The 11,521-nt window shown below is 42.3% G+C and overlaps 1 protein-coding gene across 1 annotated transcript; it reads right to left on the reverse strand.

Moving 5' to 3' along the window:
* Positions 1-3,300: 3,300 nt before the first annotated feature.
* Positions 3,301-3,786, reverse strand: LOC147557370 (uncharacterized). Its single transcript, XM_086658824.1, has one exon. The coding sequence runs from the start codon at positions 3,784-3,786 to the stop codon at positions 3,301-3,303; it is 486 nt and encodes a 161-aa protein (XP_086514950.1).
* Positions 3,787-11,521: the final 7,735 nt, after the last annotated feature.

Here is an 11,521-nt window from a genome sequence, read left to right on the forward strand (position 1 = left end):
GCTGGTTTCTGGATGAATTTCATAAAAAACAGCAGCAAAAGTTGGTTGGAATCAAAAAATTGGAAGGGAGAAGGTGCTGTCCAGGAGCCGGACTGACCAGGACGCGTCTGGCCAGTCGCGGACGCCCAAGACGCGTCCCAGTCCTTCCCGGACTGGGAATCCGAGAGCGTCTCGGACTGGGAGTCCGAGACCGTCTCGGACAGGGATCCCGTGAGATCCGCGTCTAGCACGTGAGGTCGCGTCTTCAGGACGCGACCAGAGAAGTCCGGACGCGTCTCGGATTGAGAATCCGGACGCGACCAGGACTGTCCCTTCCAGACTAGACGCGTCTGGTGAAGCCAGAAGCCATCTCGGACTGGGAGTCCGAGATGCATAAACTTGGACAGAGCGTCTAGGACGCGTCCGCGGGGCTTGGGAAGCGTCGGGCCTAGGGCCAGGACGGACTTGGCACGTGCCAATCCGGGTCCCACCTTGGCTCGGACCTTGACCGTGACTTAACTTGGTCTAGTCAAAGGGGTCCTTGACCAACTTTGACTTAAGTCTTTAGAGTTTGACTCGGGTCTTTTGGGCCTTGACTTAAGTGGGAGATTTCTATTTTCTTCTTCCGACTTTGACCGTATTTTTTTCCGAAAGCGACCTGGGCCAATCAAAAGCCTAAAACGAAGTTTTTCCAAAATGATTTCAAAATCTTTTACGATAAAACCAAAACGAGCCATTAGTCAGAATTTTGAGAAAATTAGACTTAAGGCACGTTAGACATAGAGATGTCGGTAGGATTTCCCGAATAGCTATCTAGAACATAACAAACCTAGATTCAACCTAAGGAAGTGAATCTCATACAAACTTGGGTGTTTTATGAGTGTCATATTATTATGTATGTATGAATGTGAATGCGGGTTCTAGTATGGCCATAAAATTGTTCTATTCTTGTTTTTAAGCACGGATAGGTGCCCGATGTAATTAATTTAATTCCAAGTTTTATACGATCTGCGAATCGTTGAGTCTTGTAATTAAAGTTAAGAGTCCATTAAAGAGCCAAAGGATGAGATCGTGGTTCGAGTGGGAGAATTCAATGGATGTTCGAGGATGGAGATCCAGGCGAACAGAGGTAAACCAAGCAAGAACCTAAGAAGATTAGATCTTTTAGGTTAGGGGCCATACTAGGATCATGTCTGCTTGATTTATTTTCTCGCGCGCATTTACTTATTTACGTTTTATGTGGTGTATGATTATGTTAGAGTTCACAGTAATGCATGCAAACAAAAACGTAAAAGTCCCCAAAAGAATTTTGAGTAATGCCTACCCAGATTAAGACACCTGTTGAGCCCTTGTTCATCTATGGTGGGTCATGCCAAAGCAGGGTGTCATCTTTTACCTTGGGACAATACGGGTAGACCTATGAAGAGGTCTACATGTCTAAATGGTTATTCTCAACGAGTCAGCAAAAGGGTTTTGGATTTCGAGGCAAAAGGATGAATTGAACACATAAGTGTTATTCATCAACCAAGAGTCATAGGAGTATGATCAGTAAGGAGTTACTCACCCAGGAGGGTGGAGTTAAGGGCAGTACCAAAGTACGCTTAACTCCACAAGAATGGGATCTTGGAATCGTATTATTCAAAGGGCGACGGTTTTCATTGAATAATATGGCAAAAACTGTTTATGCAATGATAATAAGTTTTAGGATTTTGTTTTATTTTTCTTTTAAAAGTAGAAGATATATGACTATTAGAAAATAGTTTTCCAACCTTCGTTCATTCCTTCAGAAGGAATTAAACGAAAATTATTTTCATGATTGGAAAGGAATCCGAGAAACGTTCTCGAATTCGAAATAAAGAAAACGTCCGAGAATATCTCATTCCTAATGTTCATTGTTTCTTCAGACGACTGAGGATATGATTATCCAAAGTCTTTTGTGAACATCCATAAAATTCTTCTCTCACGTAGAGATTAATGATATGGATGCGTACACAACCATTCGACAACTAAAGGAAGAGTTCCACTAGAAGTCGTGAATGGAGAGGATGGTGCCTCTAAGAAAGTCGTCTTGAAAAGAACATTGAGGAAAAGTGAATCTATGAAACGTTCTTAAAGATTCAAAAACCAATGGAATATAAGAAGAGTTCTTATGATTCAAAAGGTTAAAGGGTCGACGTAAAAGTTTGGCTAGGCCATTCAAAGAAACTACCCTGAGTACCTGGAAGATGAAAGAAAAGGAATTACGAATTCCGATTCATGTATCTTTGTTGACTAAGTTAATCTAGCAAGTTTTGTAGATTCTCTTCGTGGAAATAACATACTTGACTAAAAGAAGAAGGGAACCAAGAGGGAGCAGAAGCAAAGAGTTGCTAAGGATGCTGAAAGGGATCAAAGTTTTCTTTTAGACACTAATCTAGGTAGAACTTAATAAGCGTTATTACGTTCTTCTAGAAACATCAGATGTTTTAAAATAGTGCTAAATTAACAAAAGGTTCTTAGAGAACCAAGAGCATTAACAATGATATAGGCTATAATCAAAGGATTCAAAGAGGTCAACCCATGTTTTGTCATTGGTCAAATTGACATAAAACACATGAAGAAGATCCAATGGTATGGACTTCTAAGTCTAATGATTTTGAATCATACGACACATGTGAATTTTGTTCAACGTGGCCATTTGACAAAGTCACCTTTTAGAAAGGGAGAAATGGCTAGTAAACTAATAGTCTTTGTACACACAGATGTACGTAAAACTATTAATACACTAACTAGAGTTAACCTGAATCCACTTGACGAAAATATAAGTCATTCGATTGGATCGAGATGATAAATATTTGAATCAAAATTTGATGACCATCAAAGAAGTTGGTATTTATCCCTCTTCTAGCTCTCGATCTTTACACGCGATTGGAATGGTTCGAGGGAAAAACGCGTTAAGGTATTTATCCCTCTTCTAGTTCATTGATTAGTTTATGCATATGATCCTGGGAAAATCTAGTGTTACCATATGATGTTTGAGATTCCGCTTAAAACACTAGATAGTGTATAGGATACACACAAAACCCTACAGCCACAGCCTCTCTTTCTCTTTTCCTTACTTCAGTACAAAGAGGTCTAGTCCTCAGCTCTGTCTGAACAGCATCAAGAGTAGACCTAGCAACCTGAACCTGAGAAGAAAAAGAAGAGAACTTATCCTTCTTCCATTTTCCCAGGCAAGACTTTATTTTTTTAATGCTTAGTAACTAGTCTATACATAGGATTGCCCATAACCTCAATGTCCCAAGACTTCTTGACAGTAGGAAAAAAACCCTCCTCTTCAATCTAGCAATTAAAGAATTTAAATGGTGTAGGACCCACACTAGCCAGCTCAAAGAGAGAAACAACACAAGGAGAATGATCTGAAATTCCCATATTGAGAAATTCAGCCTTAGCATTAGTACAAGCCATAATCCATTCAATATTAACAAGAGATTTATCCAACTTTTTAGCTATAGCCCCCTCTCCAACTTGCTTATTTGTCCAAGTAAAGTGGCAGCCTGAAAAAGGACAATCAAACAACTTACTTTCATCCAGGCACTTTTTAAACTCAAACTCATTATGTTTCTTTGCCACTACACCTCCCATTTGATCCCTAGCTTCAAGAACCACATTGAAATCTCCCAAAACCAACCAAGGGAGAAAATACTTATTAGAAAAATCACAAATTTCCTGCCACAAAGCCCTCCTCTTTATTCCTTCATTATGAGCATAGACAAACCCCAAGAGAAAACACCTCCCATCCCTTAAGGAAGCAAGAATAGTTAACATTTGAGCTGATTCTCCTACTAGACTCAAAGAAACCAGCCCAGGATCCCAAAGGACCCACACTCTACCACTATCAGAACTATTATAATTATGAAACCAATTCTAAGAAGGCATAAGCTTCCTCTTAATAGCTTCCTTATTACTAGCAGCAACCTGAGTTTCAACCAAACCACAAATACCCAAATTATTACTTCTAATGAATTTAGTAACCTCACTCAACTTATGGGGGGAGTTCATGCCCCTTATATTCCAACATCCAACACTAAACATTAGTATCAGTATAAGTAACCCTTTTCATCTTGGGGCCCTTCCTACCCTCCAAAATCCTAGCTTCAAAAGTTTGAACACTAGCAGCAACTGGCTTTTTGTCATATAAGGAATAATAGCACTACCACTACATTCCATCACATCATCTTTTTTAGACCAAAACTCTTGAATATTAACCAAACCCTCAATAGTATCCTCACTTGTACCCAAACCAGGAGGCTCCTTGCCTACATTTCCAATCACAACAGGGTCTATCTGAGCCCCTCCCAAAGAGGCCCCTTTGTCCCTATCTTTATCCTTCCTTTTAAGAGAGTTTTTCCTTTTCACTTCAGCCCAACCCTCTTCCTCATCAACAGGAGAAGTCTCCTCCAATCCCACCCCATCACTCTTATCAACCCCAGAGGAGCAAGCAGCTGAAGTAGAATCAGGGGCAGTAGGAACAACTATAGATGGAGCAACTGTATTAACCTGAGGGTTCTTGGGAACCCAAACCTGCTTAGGCTTAGGCATAGCTTTAGGACACTTAGCAATAGAATGGCCTAGCACCTTACAAACTGAACAGAAAATAGACTTCCAAGCATACTCCACTCTAACTGAAACCTCTTCATCATTATCCATAAGACCAGGAATGATACCTGGTAGATCCTTCCCCACCTCAACCTCTACACATATTCTAGCATAGGACATCCTAGCCTTAGAGGCTGTTGGACCATCCACAAACTGAGGCCTGCCCACAAAGCTAGCAACAAGAGCTATCCCCTCTTCATACCATAAAGAAGTAGGGATATCTTTCAATATAATCCAGAGGGGCAAAGAAGTTAACTGATTAACTTCCTTTTCAATCCCAGGTTACCATTTCATAGTGATAAACAGCCTACTCGCAACATACACAGGTTCATGGCTCAAAATAAGCTCTCTATCCTCTTCAAGATCAACTCTAATAATAAAAATGGAATCACCATATAAAGTAAACTAAACATGACCTTTAGGTTTCCAAATTTTTAACAGAGTAGTAGTAGCATAACCATAAGACACCCTACCACCCACAAAACTACCAACTAACCAATTTTGACAATCTTTCAAATGCTCCTGATGAGCTCTCTCAGAACTCATCACTTGAGCAACAAGCTTACCATTCAAATCAACAGGAGGAGTAAAAGACAGAGGTTTCTTACCTGATCCAAACTTACTCGAGAATAGATTGGCCCAATTTGTTGCACCTCGACCACTAGAATTGGTGGAATTTCCCTCCGATAAATCAGGAAAATCTTCAGCAACTCCTCTAGTTGTTGCATCTGAAAAACCCTGAGTTGTAGAGGATTTCCGATCATCCAAGGAAGCTCCAGATTTCAACCCAGGTAGCACTCGAGCAACACCTCTAAACCTAGCCAAATTAGATTTATCACCTACCACCGGCTCTTTCCCATCACTTTGATGTTTCGAAGCTAAACCACCCTGCTCAGAGGATGATAAACCTTCACCATCAGAGGAGGAAGAGACCTTCACCCCCTTCACTACAAGCATAATCTCCGAGGAGAATCAGCTCACAGCTAAGGAGCTGCCGGAAAAACAAGAACAATCGAAACCAGATAGCTAGCGCCGCCACTCATCCACAAAAATAGGAGAAAACCGCCGCCAAACTTGCCGGAAAAGCCAAGACAAAATAACCCTAAAATTTCGCACCACTCGGCTCCTTATGAAGGAGCTTTCTCACGGCAAAGATACTAGTTTAAGGGATGAAGGAGAGATAGGAGAAGGTCGTTTCTTGCTGGCTGATAACCGAATACCAAGTGAAGATGAAGTAAATGAGATGATAGAGGGTAAATCGGTTGCAGCAAACATGGACGAAACTTCTATAGTGTTGCAACACCAAAAGCCGATCACAATCAATGAATCACCAAAAGATGATCTCGGTTCTGTTGGTCTGTGTTTCAAAGCTACAACAAAACCGAAAATTATAAAGGAGGGGTCTGTTCCACGAGTTAATGGTAACCTTCAAAAGAGTTCAGTTCATGGTGGTGAAGGTAGGACGGCATTTGGGAAAGCTGCTGGTCTAGGCAACAAATTTTTAGCAGATTCGATTAGAAATAACATGCTTTCGGGTGCTCTTCGTAACCCAGCTCCGAGTAGTATGATGAAAACAACACTTCCATTAACACAGCAGCAGCAGCCGGAATCAAAGAAAATTCCGGCAGAGGAGACTAGGGTTACGACAGAAATTAGGGTTCAGGCAGGGAATAGGTTGCTGGGCTTCGGGCCAACTGTTCTGGGCATTTCTTCTGAGGGTCAGGGTGGTGCCAATAAAATTCCGAACTGGTCCACTCTATTCACAACTCAAACAGGAGACAATCAAGCTGAATTGCAATTTTTTCCACCCCGGAGAGTGGATGGAAAACTAGTAGCTGCCGTTGATGTTTCTGATTTTGCTCAAGAAGTTAAATCATTTGATGATGTTCTTATTGGTAGTTTCATAGGAGAGAGATTGGGTTATGGATTGGTGTATAACGTCTTATCAAAACAGTTGAAACCGAAGGGAGAATTTAAACTTACGGTGCATGGAAACTCGGCATACGTAATTAAATTTTCGTCAATGGAAGATAGACAACGGGCTTTGGAACACGAGCCTATCTTTATATCGGGGCGTATCTTCTCGGTCAGACCGTGGAAAACCAATGTCGAACAAGAACTTCAAGAGATGAAGACCATCCCGATATGGATTTATTTGAGGAACATACCTCTCCTTTGTTGGAATCCGAAAGGGATCTCTTACATTGCTAGTGTGGTGGGAACTCCTCTTCGACAAGATAGCCGAACGAAATCAAAAGAAAGGATGGCATTTGCACGTGTTTGTGTGGAAGTGAGTGCTGATCAATGTTTACCCGATGTAGTTGAGCTGCGAGTAAAGGATGGACTGTTGGAGCATAAAGTGAAGCTGCCAGTGGAGTATTCGTGGAAACCGGACAGATGCGGAGAATGCAAATTTTTTGGACATGATGAATCTAAGTGTCCCAAATTGAGGTTGAATTCAAATGGTAAGGGTGCTGACCTAAATGAAGGTAATTTGCAAGTTAGAGAAGGGGCTCGAGGAGAGAGTTTGAACACCACAAAATCTGGAAAGAATGGTTCGAACTTGATGAAATCAAGAAACTATCAAGACAATCGTCAAATTAATGTTTCTAATGTTAGGGGCTCTGGTCCCAACCGACAGGAAGGTGGTAGGAAACGCTCGGCAACGGCAGCGACTAACGATTCAGTCCATCAAACCTCAAAAGAGAGCTGTGATACAAATGGTGAGTGGTCAATGGTAGTCCCACTGAATAATTGATTCACCATCGGTGCTGGAAATTTAGAAAAAATGGATCAACCACGTCGGAAAATAGCGAGGAACGCGACAAATCTCCGTAACAAATCAGGTACGAATGGTTCGCACAAGGTAATACTTTCTCGGTTTTAAATACTCATGATGATTTAGAATCAGGAAATCATAACCGTGAATAGGAAAGGGAGGACATGGATAGGGACCATATAGACAAAGGTGATGAACATCTCCATGAGGAAGATGACCCCTCGGTCAACAACTTACGGAATGATTTTGTCCCTATTTCGAGTACTTTGAGAATGGAGAGTAATCCAGAGACCTCTAAGGGGGTCGAAACATTACCCCAATAGTTAAATGATATAGCATGCTGGAATGTGAGAGATCTTAATGATACTCTCCGTACGAAAAGTGTGAGAGATTTGGTGAGATTGAACAGAATTGGTTTGTGTGGACTTCTAGAAACTCATGTCCAGGAGCGTGATAAGATTCGCATTCAGCGAAGTCTTAACTCTAGCTCGACTTTTATTGATAATTACGTGGCTGTTCCGGGTGGAAGGATTTGGATTGGATGGGATCCGTAGGGTTGATTTCACCGTGTCCCATGTTGGAGGGCAAGTTATTGCAGGTGGTGTTCGGTTTCCAGATGATTCGGGTTTTCTTATGGCAGTGGTGTATGGAAGTAATAGTACGGTTCATCGTCGGGAGCTTTGGAGGGACCTTGGGTTTCTTATGATGGGTTCTGAGGCTCCGCGGCTAGTGCTAGGTGACTTTAACACCACTATGCTGGCCAATGAGAAGAGAGGCGGTAATAGCTCACCATCTCAAGGCTCCAATGAGATGTTCGACTGTGTTACCGATTTGGGACTGTTTGATTGCCCGTTTACAGGTTGTTTCTATAATTGGTCTAACAGGCAGATGGGAGTTGCTAATGTCAGTTCCAAGATTGATCGGGCTCTTATTAATAGTGGTTGGTTGACCTGCTTTCCTCTAGCTAAAGCAGATTTTCCACCGCCTGGGGATTCAGATCACTATCCTATTATTATTCCGCTTGCTGCACCCAACATACACCGGCGTACTCCGTTTCGGTTCTTCAACGCTTGGACGGAGGATCCCACGTTTCGAGCTCTTGTTATTGATGTATGGAAGGTGTCAGTACGGGGTAAGCCGATGTTTCGTATGGTGACAAAACTCAGAGCTTTGAAGGCTCGGTTAAATGAATGGAAGAAAGATCGGTTCAATGGGGTGACGAACCAGGTAACCATTAACCGATTTTTTTACATTCAGTGCAGGTTTGATTGCAGGGAGATCCAGCAAATCCAGTTTTACGGAGGCAAGAGAGAGTAGCTAATGAAAACTATAGTAACGTTGTACGGGCTAAAACAGCAATGCTCCGACAACGTGCTAAAGTTGACTGACTCACTCTCGATGACAACAATACAGCTTATTTCCACAACTCTATTAAAGAGCGGAAGTCTCGGAACGCTATCACTCGACTCACCAGAGAGGATGGTTCGGTGGCTGAGGATCCAGTGGAAATAGCTAATATGTGTGTGGATTTCTATCGGGACTTATTCAGTCGAGAGGATGAGGATAATGAAGCATTAGATCACATATCTAATGTGGAGTTCTCACGCCCGCTGATGGAAGCTGAAGGAGCTCTTCTTATTATGAGGGTGACCAAAGATGAAATATATGCTGCTTTGCAAACTATTGGTTCTGGTCGATCGTCGGGGCCGGATGGGTTCTCTTCCCACTTTTTCAAGGCGTGTTGGTCGATTGTGGGAGATGACTTTGTGGAGGCTATTCAGAACTTCTTTAGCTCTGGAAAACTTCTCAAAGAAGTAAACTCTACATTTGTGACTCTTATTCCTAAAATCGATAATGCTTCTTCAGTTTCAGACTTCAGACCTATATCTTGTTGTAATGTGCTGTATAAATGCATTACCTAGATACTCACTATTCGATTGAAAGGAGTCATTTTTTCGATGATTAGTCCAAACCAGTCAGCTTTTATCTCTGGACGTACTATCCAAGACAATATCATGCTGGCCCATGAGATTGTCCGGAATTATCATCGACCTACTGGTCCAGCTCGGTGTACGGTTAAGATTGACCTTAAGAAGGCGTATGACACAGTCCGTTGGTCTTCACTATTCTCGGTCCTTGGTAAGTTCCATTTTCCAAGCATATTTATAGAATGGATACGGGCTTGTGTTACTACGTCCAAGTTCTCTATTCTGGTCAAGGGTGAAGCCCATGGGTTACTTTGATGGGAAACGGGGTTTACGGCAAGGCTGCCCGATATCTCCATATTTGTTTGTTTTAATGATGGAGGTTTTCGCGGTCCTTATTGATCGAGAGGAAAGAGCAGGTTGGTTTCTGCTACACCCCCAGTGTCTAGTCCCGAAGGTTACTCATCTTTGTTTTGCAGACGACCTCATGGTCTTCTTTCGAGGAGACACGGGTTCAGCTCAATCTCTAAAAGGTGTGCTAACTGGTTTTCATCGGGCGACGGGGTTGCAGCCCAACGTGCTCAAGAGTACCATCTTCTTTGCTGGTCTTTCGGCTTAAGGTCAGAGTGATATCACCACCATCCTGGAATTCGGTACTGGTTCTCTGCCTATTCGATACCTGGGATTACCTCTTATATCGTCTCGTCTTACCTATAGTCATTGCATCCCGCTAATCGATAAAATCAAAGGACGAATCCAATCTTGGAAGAGTCGCTTTTTATCGAAGATGAAGCTCAGACCGGGGGTGACTCACTTGAATATTAGTCAACTTCCGGTGGAATTAGTCAATATCGTTAATGCGGACTCTAGAGGAACAGTGAGAATGAGGAAAGGGTGGGGCTAATGAGATGATGTAATTTGACCTCTTTGCTGTTTTTTTGATTTCTTATTTCATTGTATTCGTCTCGGGCTCCTCCCGCTTATCATAATAAAAAAAACTTGCTAAAGATGGAGTTGATGTCGTTTATTACTCTCCTGGGAATAACGAACACTGCTGCCCAATATAGTAACATACTATTCAAAACCACCTTTACGAGGAGAACTCGCCTCGCGAACGATAAAAAACGACTCTTCCAAGATTGGATTCGTCCCTTGATTTTATCAATCAGCAGAATACAGTGACTATAGGTGAGACGAGACGATATAAGAGTCAAACCCAAGTATCGGATAGGAAGAGAACCAATACTGAATTCCAAAATACCAGTAATATCGCTCTGACCTTGGGTCGAAAGACCAGCAAAGAAAACCGTACTCTTGAGCACATTGGCCTGCAACCCCGTCGCCCGATGAAAACCAGTTAATACACCTTTTAGGGATTGAGCCGAACCCTCGTCTCCCCAGAAGAAGACCATGAGATCGTAGGCGAAACAAAGGCGAGTAACTTTCGGAACTCGACACTTAGGGTGCAGGAGAAACCGACCTGCTCTTTCCTCTCTATCAATAAGAACTGCAAATACCTCCATCACTAACACAAACAAATATGGAGAAATCCGGCAGCCTTGTCGCAGGCCTCGCTTCGCATCAAAATACCCACGGGCTCCACCAATGACCATATTCGAGAACTTAGACGTAGTAACACAGCCCTGTTCCATTCTATGGATATCTTTGGAAAATGAAACTTACCAAGGACTGAGATTAAAGAAGACCAACAAACTGTGTCATACGCCTTCTTAAGGTCAATCTTCACCGTACACCTAGCCGAGATGTCTGGTCGGTGGTAATTCCGAACAATCTCATGGGCGAGCATGATATTATCCTGAATAGTACGACCAGAAATGAAGGCTGATTGTTCCGGACTGATCATCGAATAAATAACTCCCTTCAGCCGTATAATAAGAATCTTGGTAATGCATTTATACAACACATTACAACAAGATATCGGTCTGAAATCTGACACTGAAGAAACATTATCTATTTTAGGATTAAGAGTCAAAAAGGTAGAGTTTACCTCCTTGAGAAGTTTTCCGGCGCTGAAGAACCTCTGAATAGCCTCCACAAAATCATCTCCCACGATCTTCCAACACGCCTTAAAAAAATGGGAAGAGAACCCATCCGGCCCCGGCGATCGATCAAAACCAATAGTCTGTAAGGCAGTAAAAATCTCATCTCTAGTCACCCTCGTAATGAGAATGGCTCCTTA

The sequence above is a fragment of the Eschscholzia californica genome, unplaced genomic scaffold, assembly GCF_041429995.1.
Source record: "Eschscholzia californica isolate CP2 unplaced genomic scaffold, dmEscCali1.0.p SCAF_2, whole genome shotgun sequence".
Lineage (NCBI taxonomy): Eukaryota > Viridiplantae > Streptophyta > Magnoliopsida > Ranunculales > Papaveraceae > Eschscholzia > Eschscholzia californica.

Coding starts and splice junctions, on each gene's coding strand:
- LOC147557370 (XM_086658824.1), bottom strand. CDS start 3,786: ATGTTAACTATTCTTGCTTCCTTAAGGGATGGGAGGTGTTTTCTCTTG.